This window comes from Danio aesculapii, chromosome 14 (assembly GCF_903798145.1).
Source record: "Danio aesculapii chromosome 14, fDanAes4.1, whole genome shotgun sequence".
In the NCBI taxonomy this organism is placed as follows: Eukaryota; Metazoa; Chordata; class Actinopteri; order Cypriniformes; family Danionidae; genus Danio; species Danio aesculapii.
The window spans coordinates 22,719,354-22,741,258 of record NC_079448.1 but is presented as its reverse complement, the minus strand read 5'-3'; the positions used below and the strand labels follow the sequence as shown (position 1 = coordinate 22,741,258).

Below are 21,905 nucleotides of genomic sequence, written 5' to 3'. Positions count from 1 at the left end.
TTTGACACTATTCTCTGCATCTACCGAGTCAGTAAAGTATATAATTAAAATAGCAATAAAATGACAGGTTATAAGTTCTGTTTGTTAAAACTCGCCATGGGACGATAACCGTTTTCAAGGTATACCGCGGTTTGAAAAAATAAAGGTTTTAAAACTGCTAAAATTTTATGCTATATTGATATATATAAGATTTCTTATATTTGTTTTTTAGGACAACAGTATGTCCAGCAGAAAAGATATCGAAAGATGCCATTTTAAATTGTAAAGTCATCAGTGTTTTTGAAACTAATGAAGACAGCAGAAGTATACGGCTGCTTCCAAAACCGCCTACTACTCAGTAGATACTGCATTTGAATTTAAACGTACTACTCAGCTGTTAGAAAAGTACGTTCATGTGAGTAGTTTGAATGGAACTCGGATGTACTCCATCCACCATTTTGTTATGATCACGTGACCTACCTGCATCTGTTGCATTGCTTCACTACCATTCAAGAATTATCTCGCGGTGCATCATGGGATAGCGTGGCATGCATCGAATGCGCCCTTCAGAATCTTGCCGGAAGTAATAGGTCACCTGGGTACTTCTCGCATCATATTTTCAATTTCTATGAATTCAAACATACTACTCGGCTCTCATACTGTTGTCAGTTATATAGTACTATATAGTATTGATGTATGCGATTTTGTATGCAGCTAATGATTCATTAAAATTATTTTGCCTGACATGTTTACAGTTTAGAGCTGCATGATTAATCGAAAAAAATACTGCGATCTCGATTTGACCCCTAGACGATCTTAATCCAGCATTTCTACGATTCAGCCAATCATATTTTCAACTTCAGAAGAGAAGCAAAGGCGGCCATACAAGTCTTTACATTGTGTTATATACGTGACTTAGCAACGTGGACACCTCCAAATGATGTTAAAAGAGTCACATACGGTATTTACAAGGTACAATTCACCCAAAAATATCATTTCTGTCTTCATGTAATGATGTATTCGCGGCAGCGAAATCACACATGATGTGAGCTGACCGTAAGCTGTTACCACAGAGAGGGCGGGTGCGCGACTGTGCATGATGTCTACTTTAGTGAACAGAACCTGCATAGGCTGTGAATAACAGGTAATAAAATTATAAATAACATTCAGTTTGTGGTACAGAGTGATCGCTTGGGAGCCGTGTGGGAAGTGTGAACCGCACTTAGCAGTGAAAATGAAACTGAAAGCGTACACATCATTTAAATGATCATATCGCATTTTAGAGTTATGATTACGGCAAGCATTTAATGTGTTTTTCTTTTGTAGTGAACACAGTGTTGTGCATGAGAATAAATGTTTAACTGTGCGAGTATAACTACTCTAGCCTATATAATCCTGAATATAATGCAAGAGGGAATCTGATAAATGACAAATGTCTGATTTTACCAGTGGAAAAATGGTCTAATAATGTTGTCAATGGCAGATTGCAAGCACATGTCTGAAACATAATAATTCAACATCAGAATTATTAATGGTTGTATTCTGATGACATCACTTTACTGTGCATTAATGATCAGGACAAGTTTAAAGTCTGTTCAAGTCCACCATTCAAAGTCTATTCAAAATGTAGCATTTCAACCAACAGTAGACTTACACATAATATTATTGTTGTTTTACCATGTGTTTGAGAAATAACAATAATAATAGCCTACAGATATTAACTTTTATTTTACATCTACAGAATCGTGAAAAAATCTTTATTTTAAGCAAAAAAAAAACAACCCCGCGATTCTCATTTTAGCCAGAATCGTGCAGCTCTGTTACAGTTCCAAAATATTTTAAATGTTTCTCAACACAAAATATATTGTTCAAATGGGGACACCACTACAATGGAGTAAGCAAAAATAATCTTATGTCAAAAGGTAAAACTTGATTATTTTACTTGCTTTAAGGAAAAACTCACAAAATTTTGACATATTATTTCTCAAAACAAGATAATATGCTTTGCTTGCCTAGAAAATTCTTCTTGATTTAAGAATTTTTAAGATATCTGGACTACAAACAATACAAGAAAAGCAGTTTTTAAAGTGTGTGACAGGAAAAGTTTATGAACCGACACAACTTACCCCACTCTCCACAGTATGGAAATTTAACAGCCTCACACTTTAATAAAATAGTCTCTCACTAATTTGAGACTTCTTTAGGAGTACTCGTCTTAAAAGATAGCAGAAGCCTGCTAAAAACAACAACCTGGTCAACTACAAGATAATGAGAAATGAGAAAAAGTTTGGGCTCGACGTCAACAAAGCACAGAGGGAAACACCAAAGGGGTCCCAACATTAACATTTGCACTCTTATTTCATGAGATGGCTCAAGTTCCTTGCCAAACAGACACACTGTGTAGATACAAACAAAGCAAAACTCTCACAGGAGCGCAAGGACCATAAATGGTGTGAAAATGGAAGGTCAGAATGTAAGGATGAAACTGGTTCCAGTCCAAACATAAAAAAACCTATAGGACATGTTGTCAATGTCATTCATACCAAAGTTCTTTCAATAAAAGGTCCAGACACACTTATTATACACTCTAGGAGGCTGGACTTTGAGAATAAACAGTATTAAATGGCAACCTCTGTGAAAAGAAATGATAAACAAAACAGTCTCTTCTCTAAACTTGGGAAAGAATCTGGATGAAACCCAACGGTAAACAACATGTTCTCTCAGCAGTCTTGGAATAACAGCCAGTAGTGATGAGTAGGGTCTTGTTGGACATGTCATGAGACCATTAGATAGAAGAGCTTTTAAAGAGACTCTAATTGAGGGGGGTTCATCTGAGAAGCTATTATAGAGAGCTCCACAGAAATCTTGCGATAAAAAAGAAACCTCAAGTGACGTGTGTTTTCATTTCAACATGAACAATCTCACTACAAAGCATTTTATTTGCCAATAATATTCAAACTCAAGCAGGATTATGAAAAACACAATGACAAAACCACTAAAAAATAGACCGCAACTTACTTTTTATTTCCAAAGCAGCTGTAAAATCGAGCCATGGTATCAAAAGTTCAGTTTCCTTAGTGCATCCTTGTGTAAGTATCTGTCCAAAAGTGAAGCTTTACGCCAGGTTTGTCAAATTAACAACATCTCTTTCCTCATATCTTCACATGGGGTGTTCATAAAAGAAGAAGATTGAGAGAGTGTATCCCTCATGTGTGCTCCAGCAGCCTGTCTCTCAGAACTGAGCACGCTCTGTCTTCTTTCTTTTGGATTCCCCCTCCCGTCCCGTCCCTCTTCAACCCCCGTCACCTAATCCTCAGAATCAGCTACTATTGTCTCAGCCCGACAGCTTACCACCGACAGGCCAGGCGTCATTTGATAATTAGATGGGGCAACTCCCTGAGGAGATCCCACCTTCGTGTCTGAGAGGAGGGGGCTCATTCTGGGTAGGAAAGCTGACAGCCAATGGTTTAAATAAATCATCAGCAACTTTTTAGTCAGTCAGTAGAAACTTAATGCTCAATGTGGCTTAGCTTGAAGGTATAGTTAATAAAAAAATGAATAAATTACGAGTATAATTAATAATAATAATAATAATAATAATAAAAATAATAATATTAAGGGGTAAATAAATGAGTACACCTCTTTTGAAAATTCATTTCTTGAATATAGCCAATATATTTTGGTGCATTTAAACAAAACCATTTTATTAAACAATTACAGTTAAGGTCAGAATTATTAGCCCTCCTTTGATTTTTTCACAGTATGTCTGATAATATTTTTTTCTTCTGGAGAAAGTCTTATTTGTTTTATTTCAGCTAGAACAGAAGCCGTTTAAATTTTTTTTAAAAACATTTTAAGGTCAAAATTATTAGCCCCTTTAAGATTTTTTTTTTCAGATCTACAGAACAAACCATCGTTATGTCGTTATAAAATATCGTTATAAAATCTAAATATTAAAAACTTTATAGGATTTAAGATTATGATGACCGTTAAATGCATCATCTTGTGAAAAGGGTCCATAGGTAAACATTCATACACTCTCATTCACGCTCATACACTATGTCCAATTTAGCCTATTCAATTCACCTATATTACATGTCTTTCGACTGTGGGGGAAACCGGAACACCCACAGGAAACCCACGTGAACATAGGGAGAACTTGCAAACTTTATACAGAAATGCCAACTGGCCCAGCCGGGACACAAACCAGTGACCTTCTTGCTGTAAGGCAACACTGCAAACCACTGAGCTACCGTGTCGCCTACAGTTTTTTCTATTGAACACAAAAGAAAATATTTTGAAGATGTGAAAACCGCTAACCATTGGCATCCATAGTAGCAAACTAACACTATAGTAAATGCCAACATTCTTCATTTGTGTTAAGAAACACAAACAGGTTTGGAACAAGCGGAGTTTTTGAGTAATTAAGGACAGTATTTTCATTTTGGGACAGCTATCCATTTAAGTGTAATAAAAAGGATGCTATTTTTTAATTAAAACATTATTATTGTCAGGCGACACGGTGGTTCAGTGGTTAGCACTGTCACCTCACAACAAAAAGGTTGCTGGTTTGAGTCCTGGCTGGGCCAGTTGGCATTTCTGTGTGGAGTTTGCATGTTCTCCCCGAGTTCACGTGTGTTTCCTCTGGGTGCTCCGATTTCCCCCACAGTCCAAAAACATGTGTTATAAGTGAATTGAATAAACTAAATTGTCCGCAGTGTATGAGTGTGAGTGTAAATGACGATGTATGGGTGTTTCCCAGTACTGGGTTGCGGTTGGAGGAGCATCCGCTCCGTAAAACATATGCTGGAATAATTGGTGGTTTGGCGACCTCTGAAATAAAGACTAAACCAAAGAAAAATGAATGAATGAATTATTGTCAGAATTTTACAAAAGCTCATAAGGCTACATTCTCAAAAAGCTAACAAATGAGATTCTGTGTTTTAAAGCTAATTATGTCTGTAAAATGTGTGTAGACAAAAAATAGTGAATGGAGCAGGCTGCTCCGATTATTATGCAGAATGTTTACATCATGTTTATATTAGGGTTGTCAAATGATTAAAAAAAATTACGTAATTAATCACACTTTTTTTGTAAGTAATCATGATTAATCACGAAGCGTAATTAATCATAATTAATCACGAAACACCGTATTTATAACAGAAATAAAAACAGAGGCATTTAAGTGCCATTTGAATTTCAAAACAATCAATGCCAATAACAAACAAAAATGATTTCCATGTTGGATTCTAAGTGGACTACAAACACACAAACACACACACAGTGCGCAGTACAGTGGACCCGGTGAGCGAGGGATCCCGTCAGATTCATCAACACGCACGATCACGTTTATCAAAATTGCTTAAACTAAGCGTTCTAAAGTATGGCTGTCAAACATCAACGTTAAACTTATGAAATGTGAGGGCTTATGGAAGCAGCTTAAAGGCAGAGAAATGGGCTGTCTTTGACAGCTTGCGACTTCATCTGGCACTTTCACTGAGTACATTTACATGGACACCAATACTCTGCTTTTATGATTAAGAGTCTGTCATGTAAGCAACGATTTTTGATTACCTTAAAGGATCAGGCGGCGTTTTTTCTTTCCGTTCGCCATAAGGTAACAAATTCCATTAAAACATCCTGAATGAAAATATGTTGAATGAGAGTGAAAGTCTAAAGATTGAAAATGAAACACACGAAATTGCATAAAACGCTGGAGAAAACGCAGCATAGCCTGGTGATGCGACATTAATTGTTTTATACTGAAACTTTCCTTCTAAAAGAGCGTCCTTGGTCTTATGCAAATTTCTTTGCACGTTAAACACACGCAGGGCCGGAGCAAGCTGAACTTGCGCTCAAGGCAAACGGAAATCACGCCGCCCTCATCCCGAAAATCCGTTTCGCGGACGAAAGTTAGGACCGGGGGTTCGCTCACTATTCTACTGCCCAAGGCGGCCGCCTAGGTCACCTCTATGCACGCGCTGTCCCTGAACACACGTTGGCCACAACAGGAAATAAATAAAAAACTGCAGCTGCTTTATTTTTATTTTTTACACGTTAAATACTTTAAATTAATCACGTGCATTAACACGCTAATTTTGACAGCCGTAGTTTATATTGTTTCACATAAGAAATAAGCATATTAACATGAATGGGTAAACATTGTTTCATTTTTCCAAAAAAAAAAAAAAAAGAGCTCTGCCAGGCACACATGACGTAATGGTCACAAAATTTATGAGCTAATACCTAAAGTAGTTTTTAGTTTTTTAAAATATCGACAACAAAGAACCTGCCTTCCTAAACCATCGCAAATCTAGGCGCACTAGAAGTGAATGAAGAACAACATGTTGTTGGCTCATACACATGTAAATAAAAACAAACCAAAGAAACTTGTTTACATTAGGAAAAGGATGACACTTAAAAACCCATTTCAGTTTCCAGGCCTCTAGTGACAGATTTAACATATCTAAGGTCAACTCTAACGGAAGTGACTGAACATTTCAGTGTCAGGACATTCGTCATTAACCCTGCTTTCTTTAGAAAATGTGTTGTGCACACAACCTCAAACCATAAGTCTTCACTGTATACAAACGTTTCGCCTTCCTGCCAGTTTTGAATATTTTCCTTCCCCCTCAGTCAAATCGTGTAGGAGTATCCGGCAAAAGTGTAAACAAAGCTTTACCCCAGTCGGTTCTTCTTCTTAAACACAAACAATAGTAAATGTTGGATTACGAAATAAGCATTTCTTCCGGTCAAGGACAGTGAAGACATTCTTCTTTCACACTAAACTGCACAGACATCAGACAAGTTCACGCTCCACGATAGCTGTCAAACCCCCTCGTTTTTACCTCACATATGGTGAACAGAACCTCTATGGAGTTGCACTATGTCCTACAGTCCTCCTCAAAAACTGGGTGGAATGTCAGTCAGTTTTCCTTATGGAAAAAAGCCAGGTTGGTATTTCCTGAAACCTTCTTGCTCTGCTGCTAAAGATACACATGTGTATTTCGTTTCAGCCATACAGTTTCTCAAGACAGACATAATAATTGTATTATTAAGTCATTATAAAGGATATGGTTGTTAGATGATCAGAAAAAATATTACAACTTTCATAATTGTTGGTTAGTTAAATACGTTTCCATTCATTTTTTTCTAAGTGTTTTCTAGTGTTGTTAGAGTAAATTGTATATTTTTAAAAAGTCGTTACAAAAAGTGCTAATCAAACCACAAGAACTTTTTTTATATCTACATTTTTGGAGCTTTTTTTCATGCTTTTGCGGACAGGACAGTAGTGATACGACGGGAAAGCTGTCTAGAGAGAGGGGATCACTGCACTATATGTCTGTGTACTTGACCACAAGGCTAGACACACTGACAAAACCAAGAACCTTTCATTGCAAAGTTTTTATAATTATGATTTTTTTTAAGTAAATGAATATTTATTTAGAAAACATTTATTTGATGAAAAGATAAAGCAACAACATTTTGTAGAGGTACTATTTAAAACAAATAATGTTCTATTTACAGAGCCTTTAAAGGTCTGACCGATTTATTCGATGTTTGATGTAATCTTAACCAAAAACATGAAGAGAGGGTGGGACAAAATCAGGGATTGACATTATCTTTTTTGATCACCAGCCACTGTGGCTTAATAGTTTTCCTACATTACTAGCCACTCGCCATTTTCACTAGCCACAATTTTGTTGTTGGGAAAATGTATTTTATATGCATAAAATTTGACTTTGGCATGCTAAAATTAAGCAAAAGCAACCTGCTGCTTACAAAAAGACCTTTAAAAAATCTCGAGCTCTTTAAAGCAGCAGGACTTTGGGTACACAAGCATCACTTTTTGTCCAGTCTATTTAAAAGAGAACCAATCACACCAGTTCTGTTTTCAGGCACGATTGCTTCGCGCAAGGAACAGTTTCTTTTTTTAATTTTTGAACACTCACACACATCACATGACCTGAAATCAGTCTGGACACTGAAGTCCTCGTCAGTGGATCAGGATCGCCAGTGTCTCACCATGCGTGTAATCAAACTCTCATTCGGTATTCACCTGCTTTTTTTTACTCACGCAAACACAGTTATTATTGTCATCTCACACGCTGACCTGTATTGTACAATTCTTATTGTTGAACTCTGCTTTTTTAAGAAAACTACAATTTAAAAATTATCGTCAGCCAGCCAAAGTGGCTAGTGAGAGCAACTGTCTAACCTGTCACAGCTGAAATCTAGCCGCATTTGATCGGCCAATAGCATTTTGCTTTATCACTGCTCTGCCAGTAGGAGTGGTTAAGCTCAAGCACATCAAATGTGAAGCGTCTTGAAGGGGCCAGGGCATGTCATATACTAGAGAGCAATTAGATGACAAACTGAAGTATGAGGTGACGTGAAAAAAAATGTTGATCCACGGAAATAGCAAACTACAAGCTTTACAGGTTGTTGCTAGATCAGATACAGTTGTGACCGGAAGTTGATGAGAACTATCTATATTATTTATTACATTTCAAATTAATTATATTTTTAAACATCTACCCCTGCCCCTTTATCAGTTTTATATCTTATAAATGCTAATTTTGTCACTGTTTTGGTATGCACTAGCTTATAGATGTCGTAGAAGCTAACAATACTGATACTAACATCCAAAAAACTTTATTTAAATTTTATGGGACCTTTTAAAAAAACATTACATTTTTGCATTTTTCCCTAAACATTAGGAGTTGTAATGAATTAAAATGATATTCAAACTATATTAATAAAATGAGTACAAATGAATTTGACAAAATTGTTTATTGAGCACCAAATCTGCATATGTGACCCAGGATCACAAAACCAGTCATGACCAGTCATAAAACAATAATCATTTTGACCCATACAATGTATTTTGGCTAATCCCACGAATGCACAACGCAACATAAGACTGAACAAAGCTAGCCCAGATATTAGCATATATGTTTCTAATTAAAACAAAAACTTGAAAATGTTGGGTTGTTTCGACCATTTTTTAAAAATACAGTGGTCCCTTGTTTTTTGTGGGAGTTAAGTTCTAAAAATAATGTGCATATTATTTTATGCGCATATCCAAAATGCACATAAAATAGGTGGATGGAAACGTAGCTACTGATCCACAAAACGAAAGCAGACTCCATCCCTAAGGGGGTTGCGCACATCGAATGACAGTTGGAAATAACACACACCGGACGCGCACATTCAATGTTATTTAAAATAAAATTATTCAGATGGCGCTCTGTGGCTCGGCAGAAAAATTAACAATGTCCTGAGTCGTAACTGGGCACCGCAGACAGCTGCTCACTTGCGGCACCGGTGTGCGTACCCTGATATAAACCTATGTTAACAATTCTAAAATGCATGGCGCTGTGTGGCACGGCACATCGTAGTGCGACCCCTTCACGATGTCTTGCTGCAACAGTTACAACCCTTATTGCATTCTTGTTGAAACTCACACTGCTAGCGATTGAAGAGCTTTGTTAACCTGGCAAGCTAAGCGCATTCAGGAGATACAAAGGAGATTGATTGACAATAGTCTACAACCAATCAGGACGCAAAACAAACAAAAAAAATGCTGTTTAAAAAAAAGCATGTCAAATTGCACATAAAAAATTTCGAAACTGTGAGGCCATGAAAGGTGAACCATGTTATAGCGAGGGACCACTGTATTGACAATCTTCAGCATTTGCAGTACGAAAAAAAAAATAAATAAATAAATAAATCAGTTCCTTGCATGGGAATCAAACCAATGATCTGGCTACAGAGCTGCCAGCAGAAACACGTATTATTATTTTATGTAGATCATGTGATATATATGACCATCACAATTACTCACCATCAGTTATCACGTGACACCATCAACTGTTACTCAGAGCAAGCAGCCTAGTACAAAACTACCAAATCAAATCTGGCAACATTGTTGTTTTAAAGACCCAGACATAGTCATGAATATTTAATCCTGAAAAGTGCCAGAATGTCCCCCTGCCCCCAAATCCAACTCTGCCAATTCCCTTCATCACCTTTTTCTGCCTCAAGTTTCTTTAGACATCTCCTGCGGAGCACTGTTTCTTTTCTTTACAAAGCTCACTGAATTCCAGCCCACATCTGGAACACATCTTCTGAGGCAGCGCTTCACCCCACACTCTAATTAAGGCCATGTATGCCAAACTGTAAATAACCCAAGAAATCATACCCCTCAGCTCATAGGCCTGAAGAGCGGTGCCGATTGAGATGATTCGAAATAACTTACAAGAATATATTTATATATGTTATTCTCATCATGCAAAGCCTATCTTCTCCTGAAAACCCAAACTAAACAAAGCCACAAGCAGGCCAAGCTCTACATGTGTCCATTAAGTCCTTTACCCGCACAATAAAAAAGCATCCAGCTGGGTCTACACAGCTTGACCAATGAACACGGCCCATTCAGCTGCTCTTTTGCTCCATCTATGACCTGTTAACTTTGTATCCCCGTTTTCCAGCCCTTTTAAAACTCGGTGTGTGGCATTTCTGATGGGAGGCATCCAAATGGAGTATCTCAGCAGTTTAATGAGACGATAATAATGAAATAATTGCACCCTGGGTTTTTATGATGCTTTTCTTTCCTTGCAGACACACGACAGGATTATTAACGTGGCTCATCATCAAAAGGTACTGTACAGGACAACAGTGTCTCTTAACACATGCTAATTAACTGTTAAATGTTCTGCAGTTTAACAACTTACACGACCATTATAAAAACAGAGAACGATAATGAGGAGTCTCGTTATTTTAGAATAGATGTTGTGTGATGTTTCATTTCTTGTTTTTTTTAAATGGAAAAAATATATATTTATTTTGTTCGTTATTTTTTCCAAAATTACAAAAACTTTTTATAAAATGATGTGAGATTATTTTAGATTTTAAAATCATGTCTTCACTAGTTTATTTTGTATATTATTACAATCAATGGGTGGCATGGTGGCGTAGTGGTTAGCGATGTTGCCTCAAAGCAAGAAGGTCGCCCCAGCTGGGTCAGTTGGCATTTCTTTGTGGAGTTTGCATGTTCTCCCCATGTTCGCGAGGGTTTCCCCCACAAGTCCAAAGACATCCGCTATAGGTGAATTGGGTAAGATAAATTGTCCGTAGTGTACGTGTGTTAATGAATGTGTATGGATGTTTCCCAGAGATGGGTTCCAGCTGGATGGGCATCCGCTGCGTAAACATGTGCTGGATAAGTTGGCGGTTCATTCCGCTGTGGCAACCCCAGATTAATAAAGGGACTAAGTCGAAATGAAAATGAATGAATGAATAAATTGTCCATGTGTGTATGTTCTGGTCCTCCAGGTTGGGGGTTGAGCATTGGGCTAAAGACCCACCTTGTAAAAATTTGATGTTACGAAACACCAACATGGTGCGGCTAAATATCAACAAGGGCATAGAATTGGCATGGACGGAGGGGACGTGTCCCCACCAATATTTATCAATTACTGAAATTCATTCATTCATTTTCTTTTCGGCTAAGTCCCTTTATTTATCCGGGGTCACCACAGCGGAATGAACTACCAACTAATCCAGCACATGTTTTACGCAGCGGATGCCCTTCCAGCTGCAACCCATGTCTGGGAAACATCCATCCACACTCATTCACACTCATACACTACGGACAATTCAGCCTACCCAATTCACTTATACCACATGTCTTTGGACTGTGGGGGAAACCGGAGCACCCTGAGGAAACCCACGCGAATGGGGGGAGAACATGCAAACTCCACACAGAAACGCCAACTGACCCAGCCAAGGCTCGAACCAGCGACCTTCTTGCTGTGAGGTAACAGCACTACCAACTGCACCACCGCGTCGTGGGAATTACTGAAATGTCCTTACCAATAATTTAATTTAAATTTAATATTCAAAATAAAATAATGCTCCATCAACCCTTAGTAACCTACTTGTGCACAAAGGGTTAAAGTCAAGTTTGCTATGAGTTCACTATAATACTATTAACCAAGGCTTTGCAATAAATCGAAATACAATTATCGGAATTAAACAGTTAAATTGCGTCACACACCTCTCTAAATTTCTCGACATTCATACCTCCTCAAAGTCAGATTACAGCACAATCATGTAAATTGACATTTGCAGTATGGAACGTAACTCATTAATTGTTATTTGTATTATTAAGTGTTTAATTTTTAAAAGCACAAAAACAATTTGCGCAATGCATGCACTCTAGGGATGCATGTCCCCACCAATGTCAAGAGAAAATCTACGCCCTTGAATATTAACTTAGATTAAAACAGCCCTGGGAGTAAGTAAGAAAGAAGCAAGTTTTATTACAATCTAATCTTTCAATTAATACAAGACCATGAATGGAACGAAAACACAGAATTGCAAAACAGTACATTTAAATGTATTAAAATGATTTTTGTCACACCATACTCTAAACTGAAACTGCTTGAAATTTCAAGTCAACTTTTCAAGAAGCCAAACTGATAATAATTTTGTAAATCTGAACATCTAGAGAAGGACAATGATCATCATGAGACTTTACTATGTGCAGTAATCAACATACACACTACAAAGTGTTAGATCTACGCAACAGGATGAAGAAACATATTGGAGGTAAAGTTAGTTTTATAAACACACATTCAGATTGTCTCCTTAATAATATAATTTCAGAAAAGTATTTTTTGCATATTCTAATTAGTGAAATCATATTAGCAGTAGGGTTGTCGCGATACCATTAATTCATATTACGATACTATACCAGCTGAAGTATTGTGATACCAAGTCGTATTGCGATGCTGTAATTCTTAACTCAAATTATAAAGTAAATTGTCAAAAATAATATATTTTATGATATTATAGGCCTACTTGAATTGAATTCATAATTCCCTTATTATTGAAAAAAGTATTTGCACATCACTTCACCTAAAATGCATTAGTTCTTTTTGTTTATTTTGTAGATAACTGTCCAACAAAAAATACATTTAAATAAATAAATTAAAAAAATTATTGTTACAAAAAGAGCAAATTAGGCTATATGAAGGGGTCAAAAAAACTGTTTTAATGTTTCCTGTTGCTCTTTTGGGTTTTTTTATCTATTGGGTTTTTTTTGTCTCATCATGTAAAGAATCCAAAATAATTCAAAATTTCACTTTGGTGGTTGTTCTTTTTAAGATATTGTTGCAGTTGTTTTAGCTACTAAATCATATTGACAGGAACAGAAATGAACTGATTCAGCGTTCAAATAGAAGCGTCCAGGCTACCACAAAAGGAGTGAATTCTACAGTTTTGCAACCTTAAAGTGCTCCACTAACTATTAAAATAAAATGGTCTACTGTTGGACAAGCATGTGAGCCATAGAATCACGATACTACCAAAGTACCGGTAAACCATGCAACCCTAATTAGCAGCCAATGACTTTCAAAGTACAACATTCTTCAGGCAAATAAATAGTGATAATGTTGTTTTCATGTTATACATGCATGTGATATCAGACCCAATATACAAAGTACCATGGTAAACAATATTGGGAGCGAGTCACAAATTGTAACTGAACGAATGTGTGAATATAAAACCAACTTTACATCAATACGAAATAAGAAAGATAAAGTGCCACAAGCTATTTTTCCTGGTGTTTTCAGTATGAAGTAAGAGGAATATATTTTCAGTCTCACAGGCATTGAGAAGTCCTAATTGTTTATCATATTTGACAAGAATCCAGCTCATTAACACACAGATTTTGACATATGTGGGTAACTGTCTATTAAACACTAATATTTATTTACATACATACATACATACATACATACATCATGACATTCATATCCATTCATACTTTTTATAAAGAAAATAACTTGTGGACTAATTTAGTGGTTAAACGTAACTGTAAACAACAACAACAACAACAACAACACAAACTGACGTCTTACATGACACCATGAATGTTATATGTACATCGAAGGTATTTAAACCAAAATAAGAATTAGTCATTCGTTAAACATACCATATTAGAGTAACTAGGTTATCTTATTTTACACCAGTCATTGCAAAAAACAATCCAAAAACTTATTCTCAAATTAACAACTTACTGTTTATAAAGCACCAAACGAGTCTACTTAATTTTATTCGTTGGACCTAGCGGAAAGTGATGGAGAGCTACGCTTCCCAAACTTCCCAAACAGCCGCTTTGTCCAGCGCTGTTGTTCAAAAACGACACAAAACTCAAAGGACATACATTTACCCATATAAATCACATAAACATGTACTTACAAAGCCAAGGAAATCCTAGAGATATCTCGCCATCCTTAAGCGAGCGAAACATCAGAGATTTTTTTGCTAATCACATTCTCCTGTGTGTTGTGTGAGAGTGCAGGATTTGAGGCTCAACGTCGCCCTCTATCTGAAGAACTACAAGCTGTTTCAAAGAGTGTTTGGATCGATGTAAAAATGCGAGGTTAATTTAAACCCCACGAGACCGCCATGCCCATGAAAAATAACAAACACATGATTTGAGCAAAAAATTTTATTTAATCAGATATGCATTATTGTCTGGAAAGACGCAGCCTTTGACTTTACCACAAGGTACAGAGAGAAAAGGACAGATAATATTAAAGATACTGGGTCATTAGATTCACAATTCATCATTTTTTCTTCAGTAACCAATTTATTTTTTTAAATAAAAAATTAAAAGAGATACACGAATTATATGATACAAATCAAATAAAAAAGAAAAATTGTGTGTGTTTGTGTATTGTGTAATAGTAACTAGGTGTACAGGTGGAAGAACATAAACAAAGGAACATATAAAAATTTACAACATGCATAACAACAGAAAGCAGTATCCATGATGATAGTAATAGTATCAATAATAATATTTTAAAAAGCAAGAATCATGAATCAAAACAATCACAGTGTTGGAGAATATGGAATATGATCCATAATCATGTTAATATTGGTAAAAGTAGTGATTATAACAAGAAACCATTTTCTACAGTTTTGAACCACTGGGCTCGGGCAACAACATCATTGGCATAATCCCTGCCTGTGGTGTCCTCATCCACGTTCTCATATGACTTCACTTTATTCACAGCAGCATTGTAGGCTGCTATTCCACCTGAAAGAGACATAGTCAGTTGAGTGATGCCCTTCTGTTTGCATTTCTAGGCTGGACTACTGTAATGCTCTGTTTGCTGGCTACCCAGCATCCTCTATTAATTAACTTCAGCTAGTACAAAATGCAGCTGCCAGAGTTCTTACAAGGTCTAGAAAATATGATCATATCACCCCAAGTTGATCCTCCTTACACTAGCTGCCTGTTAAGTTTCTGTTTGAATTTAAAATATTGCTTCTTACTTATAAAGCTTTAAATAGTCTAGCTCCTGTTTATCTAACCAACCTTCTGTCTCGCTACAATCCAACTCGTTCTTTAAGATCTCAAAACTCAGGGCTTCTGGTAGTACCTAGAATAGCAAAGTCGAGTAAAGGAGGTAGAATCTTCTCATTTATGGCTCCTAAACTCTGGATTAGCCTTCCTGATAATGTCCTGCATGAGACCAAAGCCATTGCCGTGGTCGCCCCATCTGTCCTTCAGAATGGCTCCGGCTCTGGACTCTCTAGATATGATGGCAGCAATCACAGCCGGGTCCATCTGCTTTGCTCTGCCAACGTTTATGATTTTAGTCTTGTATTTCTCCATCTGGGCCAGATCATGCTCAGCCAGGAGGCTTCAACACCTGTGAAAACACTGTTTTCCATCAATTGTAATGCAGTGCTTTCACAACTATTAAAGATGAGTTGTAAGCAGTCATGAATTCTCACCTGTTACAGGTAGTTTGTCCTGTTCTGCTGTCTTTGATGCTCCAGTGGTGCTTACTTTCATGATGTCTCCATAAATGCATGCTAGAAAGAATATCACCAAAAGACTTTCATGTCACAGAACATTTATGCTATCACAAAATGCATCTTGTTGTTAATAGTAAAAGAAAAATCAGAATTTTATGTAACTTACCCATGATGTTGGTGAAAAATCAAGTGTGACAAGTCTCACCTCCAAATGAGACCATCGCAGGAAGTGATTACTGTATATATGATTGCAGAGGGTGGCTTATGTTTTTTTTTTCCTCCAATGTTTTCCCATGAACGTGAGGAGAAATTAAACTTTTAAAATTTGTAACTATGAAGGTTGCAAAAATTGTAATCCTTTTTTATTAGTCATATTATTAAAGCACACCTGAGATAGTGAATAAGCAGGCTATATGAGGTGAGGCTGATGTATCATGTGCCTTCATGCAACTAAAAAGTTATTAGTCAATTTAATGAATATATTTGATGACAAGTGAAATCCTGTGTGTATACAGAGACGATGGAATCTCTCAGACATACGCAAGGGAGATGCATGCAATGCTTTAAGTGCGCACGCTAACCTCGCCTCTTTTACAGTGCCTCCTAGTGTCATGCTGTTGCCATTTCACTTTTCTGAGCAGTGGATGACACCTGAGATGTTGTGTTACTTCGTTGCTTTTGCTCATCTACAGACAGGGTTCATACACATTTTTACTACTAAAATTCCATGGCTTTTCAATGAATTTTCCAAAACTTTGAAAAGGTTAAATTATGATGATCTTGTTTCCTGAAAAAAGCACATTCAAATTTATAACAGTATATCAAAAAATATGTGACAATCCATGTAGTTTATATTTATTTTTATATTTTTAAAATAGTTTTTAGAAAGTATCTTGCTGTCTGCGTGAAAAATTTATAATGTTGGATTGTGTTTTCACAAGACTTAAGATTAGTATTTTAGCCTTTAGCACCCACAGTATCTTACTTCTGCAGTTGGTATATTATTTCTGGACACGACACTCAAAATGCATCTTGAATTACGGTAAAAGCGAGTAAAAGAGAGGCGAAACTAAAATTGCTTTTGATTTTTTTAAGGTATTGCTTTTCTTACCCATTTAACTTTTTTGAAGTTTACCTATCCAATATAGTGTCAAGTTCATCTCAAATATATTCAAGTACACAGATGTTAAGCAATTTTCATGACTTTTCCAAAACATTTTGGGTTTATTTGTTTTTCCAAAACTTTTCCAGGCCTGGAAAATGCCTTTTCGAAATTGCATGACTTTTCCAGGTTTTCCAGGACCGTATGAACCTTGTACAGTACATTTTGGTGTGAAAATAGTAGGGCAACTGAGAACTAAAATAAATACAAATAGTGTTAGAACAGAAATTGGCCTGACCTAATAATAATATATTAATACTATTTATAGTAGTACGAAAAGAGCAAGCTGGAACGTTGGCTCAGTGGTTAGCACTCTCACCTCACAGCAAGAAGGTTGCTGGTTCGAGTCCTGGTTGAGCCATTTGGCATTTTCCGTGTGGAGACTGTTTGTTCACGTAGGTTTTCTCCAGATGCTGTTTTTCACCACAGTCAAAAGACATGCGCTATAAGTGAATTGGGTAAACAAAATTGGCCAGAGTCTATGAGTATGTGTGTGAGTGTGTATAGATGTTTCCCAGTACAGGGTTGCGGCTGGAAGGGCATCCGCTGCATAAAACATATTCTGGATTAAGTGGCACTTCATTCTGCTGTGGCATTCCCTGATAAATAAGGGTCTAAGCCAAAAAGAAAATGAATGAAAAGAGTAGGCCCTAACCATTAAGTCCATTACACAAAAGACACAGGATTTGAATAAACACATTTTATTTATTTCCAGCAAATACAAAATAAAGTATAAAACTGTGATCAATGGTTAGACAGAGCTATTAAAAAATAGCATTAGCCTACAGTTATTCCTCAGTAACCTTTGCTTTTGAACCACTGGGCTCGGGCAACAACATCGTTAGCATAATCACCACCTGTGGTGCCCACATCCATGTGCTCATACGTTCGCACGTTCTTCACACCTGCATTATAAGCCGATATTCCTCCTGAAAAAGACATTATTTTATTTTATTGGGTTACTCAAATAAGACACACACAAACAAACACAACTAAAAATAAATTGTTTACATTTTTTGCACTAATTGGTAGTTACATTTCAGATCATATTCTAAAAATGTACTTTTTATCAAATAAAATGAGTGTAGTTAACTCAAAATTTACTGAAAGTTAATTCTACTCATTTGAAAAGAGTTTTGAACTCAGTGTTGAAGGTAATGAGTAAATTAATTACCTCTACTTCAACCTAATGAAGTAAGTTCACAGTACTCATAGTTTTTTTTAAACTCAAATGGTATGTAGCAATTTTGAGTTGACAGTTTGAGTTGACTTAACTTATTGGGTTTTACAGTACTCAGTTGGTTTGAGTCCTCTTCGTTTATCGGGTTCTACTGTACTCAAATTGCTTCCTTTACTCAAATGGATTAAGTTCACAGTACTCATTAGGATCAGTTTTTGAACTTTAAAGGTTTGTTGCAATCGGTTTCCTAAAATGATTTGAGTTACCTTAACTTATTGGGTTTTACAGTGTAAGCATGGTTCAAACTATATTCATCATAACACGGCTTTGTGGGAATTGTGATCAGTAGCCAAGAACGTACCCATTAAAAGTAATCTGAAGGAATAGGATTACTTGGGGTCCTAAGGAAGACCCAATTTTGATGGAGGACCAGATTTTTCTTCATCATGTCTCTCATATTATCTTATGTTGCATTACATTAAACATTACAGGACAGGTTGCTAAAATATGTGCTAAAATATGTGCTAATAAGACAATATTTGATCTTTTCCCTCTAAACTTGTGAGTTTATTTTGAAGACTGAAAAATGTGAAAAACTATTCATTTAAACCAGTCATAATTTTGCAGCTATCAAAACAGAAATTTCACAATGTTAGCTTTTACACAGCGCTTGCCTTTAGCTATTAGAATTGCATGAGTTTATTTCACAATTATTAGATTTAAATATCAGGAAAAAATCATATATACAGTACACTTGTCTATAGACCCTGAAGTCCCTCAAAAATCAAATTGTTTTTTAGGAAATGGGTTGAAACTGCGCAAAAATTAGAAAAAAAAAGTAAACAGATTAATAGATCTAGTAAAGAGATTAATCAAAATGCATTTTAATACCAGGTATTAAATAGGGCCTGAGAATATTGTAAACCTACCTTTAAAGCATTGCTCTTTGGTCCACGTGGGAAACTTCGCTTTGATGTCTTTAATAAAACCAATGAGTATCTCAGTTCCTTGTGTGAGATGTTCCTCGCTGTCCCACGCACCTACCAGCTTGTGGTAACGTTTGTCAACCTGAAAGAAACCCAATCCATAAAAAGAGCAATTGTAAATGTTGCATCAATCTGTAGAAATACAGCAGGAGGAACTGGTGCTTTAAAAGGGGAAACTGGAAATAACAAATTAACACAATAATGAAAAAGAACAAGATCTGCTTTATTGTGCAAGTCTTCACATTGGATCATTAGTGGAAATCATGGCCTGACAAACAGTACACACGTTTTGACATGTTGCATACTTGTGGTTCATAAGAGCAACTTGTATAATTTCCGGATTTCTCCCAACTATACCTTCTTCTGTTTTATTGACTGCCCCAAAAATGCCAGTTACAATGATGCTTATTATAGTGGTTAGTTCACTCAGGTTCTCTAGTTTCTTAGTTACAAAAAAAAAAAGATTATTTCAATATCCATGATTACTGTGTCTATTCAGGGTTTAGATCCAGATTTAGACTAAACACCATGGCATCTTATATGCACTTCATATTCACTCACTGTCTTCTTTTGGTACACCTTGCTACTGTATACTGTTAAACTGGGTTTAAGCCACTACTCAGTTGAATTGAGAAAATATTAGTTTATGACCACTTTTTAGTCATATGACACATTAAAGTATCTAAAAAAAAATCATGGTGTACACAACAGTCTCTGAGCTAGCTGAATCACAGAAATCAATGTTTTAACAGTTTATTTAAAAAAAAATTTGTCTGATATCATCTGAATCTGAATCTGATATCAGGCATGGTTGTATATATTGCAATCATGATTTTTGAAGGTATTACATTGCTTTCTAAATGTCTATTACTACCGTTTGTTGAGCCTTCCCATGCAGTTTACCAGAGACATTGGATCCAGAAGCAAACTAAATTGCATATGTGGCATATAAGTACATGTTTGGACTTAACATATTTAACAATTTAACATATATTATATATTTAAAAATATTGAAAACAAATGGTAATTTACACACACACACACACACGCACACGCACACGTACACACACACACACACGCATGATTTCATCGATTGGGAACTGATTGGAGTATTGGGAGATTGGTGTTTCTGCACTGTAAAAAATTATATGATCAATTAGTCCTGACAACATAGTTAATCTTGTTCTCACTTAATGTGCTAAATTATGCAAGCTGTTTTAAGTCAGTTTAAAGCAAGCAAACAATAGTCTATTGTTAGATGGAGTGTTAGATGGCTGTAATTAGTTACAAAGTAACAATTTATTGATTAAATTACATTTGTGCTACACTCAAAACATGATTTTTGCTTTGTTTAAACTACTTATTTAAAATGAGCATTCTTAAGTTGTTTTTGTTTTGTGTTCAATCCACTTAAAGTTGCCAGAGCAACTGTGTGGAACGCAGCATTTTTTACAGCATACTTTTCTGTTGACCTTGTATGAACAATACTGGTGAAGAACTGTTGAGCTCTTCTGCTGATGTAGCTCATCTACTTCAAGGTTTGTGCAAGAAACACTCTTCTCCAGACCACAGTTGCTGTTGCCTTTCTATCAGCTGAACAAATCTAGCAATTTAACTCTCACTTTTGATGTCAAGAACATATTTTCATCCACAGAACTGCGACTCATTGGATATTTGATCTTTTCTGGATCATTTTCTGTAAGGTCTAGAGATAGTTGAGTGTGAAAATCAGATTAGATCAGCTGTTTCTGAAATACCAGAGAAGCCTGTCTGGAACCACGCTATGCTTTAAGTGACTTACAGTAAATCAGCTTTCTTCCCCATTCTGAGGCTCAGTTTAGACTAGATTTTCTTGGTCATGTCAAGGGTCGCTGTCATATGACTTGCTGTAGATAAGATATTTGCATTAACAAGCAGTTGAACAGGAATACCTAATGTACTTGCAGACAAGTGTATATCCCTCATGTTAAGATACTGCTGTCCTGTCTCTTTTGAAAAAGTGGAAAAATTGTAGATCTTTAAACCAACCTGCATGAGACCAAAGCCATTGCCGTGGTCGCCCCATCCATCCTTCAGGGCCGCTCCAGCTCTGGACTCTCTGGATATGATGGCAGCAATCACAGCCGGGTCCATCTGCTTTGCTCTGGCAACTTTGAGGATTTTAGACTTGTATTGTTCCATTCGGGCCAGATCATGCTCAGCCAGTTTTTTAGAGGCTTCAACTCCTTTTAAAAGAATAACTCACTGTTATTGTAAAGTGCAGTGAAGTACATATAACATATATAGGTAAACTTTGGTTACTGGATACACCAGTTAAGTAATCATACCCTTTACGGTTAACTTGTCCTGTTTTGCTGTCACCTCTGATGCCCCAGTGGTGTCTATTTTCATGATATCTCCATAAATGCATGCTAGAAAATACATGGTAAGTATCACCGGAATGCCTTTAAAGAAATTAGTGAATAACTTGTTTAAAAACACAACATAAGACAGTTTAATATTTAAGGTATTAGTTAGCAAAGCTTATTTAGCTTACCCATGATGACTCAAAGCTGCTGTGAACAAAAGAAAATGTTCGAGCTGTGACTAGTCAGACCGCTGAATGTTGTGTGTGATTGCAGCTGAAATGCTTTCTCTTCCTCAGTCTTTCAGTTAAGGAGGAATGAAATCAATACTGTCGCTGTAAACATTGCGAAACTGGGAATTTCCATTTTTAGTTATACTATTACAGCACATTCAAGCCAGGCTGAAGTTTGTT

At 36.3% G+C, this 21,905-nt stretch overlaps 2 protein-coding genes and 1 pseudogene across 6 annotated transcripts in view; all 3 read right to left on the bottom strand.

Annotated features, from left to right (window-relative positions):
* Positions 1 to 14,348, bottom strand: part of zgc:66433 (uncharacterized protein LOC321250 homolog) — an 84,649-nt gene extending 70,301 nt beyond the window's left edge. Inside the window, exon 1 of one of the 4 annotated variants that reach the window (XM_056472114.1) lies at positions 14,248 to 14,348. Coding sequence is in view for 1 of the 4 variants with exons in the window: in XM_056472113.1 (XP_056328088.1) it covers positions 2,998 to 3,032 (35 nt within the window). In the remaining 3 variants the exon portion in view is untranslated. Of the gene's footprint in view, positions 1 to 2,997; positions 3,251 to 14,247 lie in introns of those variants that run through there. The other 3 variants (XM_056472115.1, XM_056472111.1, XM_056472113.1) reach the window with 3 other exon arrangements.
* Positions 14,349 to 14,935: 587 nt separating this feature from the next.
* LOC130240369 (lysozyme g-like) lies at positions 14,936 to 15,989 on the bottom strand (annotated as a pseudogene).
* Positions 15,990 to 17,666: 1,677 nt separating this feature from the next.
* LOC130241062 (lysozyme g-like) lies at positions 17,667 to 21,793 on the bottom strand. Of its 2 annotated transcripts, none has more exons than XM_056472778.1 (5): positions 21,684 to 21,793; positions 21,475 to 21,591; positions 21,176 to 21,372; positions 19,091 to 19,229; positions 17,667 to 17,910 (listed from the first exon to the last, which is right to left on the bottom strand). In XM_056472778.1, the coding sequence occupies exons 1-5, from the start codon at positions 21,685 to 21,687 to the stop codon at positions 17,777 to 17,779; spliced, it is 591 nt and encodes a 196-aa protein (XP_056328753.1). In that variant the 5' UTR covers positions 21,688 to 21,793; the 3' UTR covers positions 17,667 to 17,776. The 2 variants fall into 2 exon arrangements, with proteins under 2 accessions (XP_056328753.1, XP_056328754.1); XM_056472779.1 differs by having other exon boundaries at positions 21,475 to 21,558; positions 21,684 to 21,791.
* Positions 21,794 to 21,905: the final 112 nt, after the last annotated feature.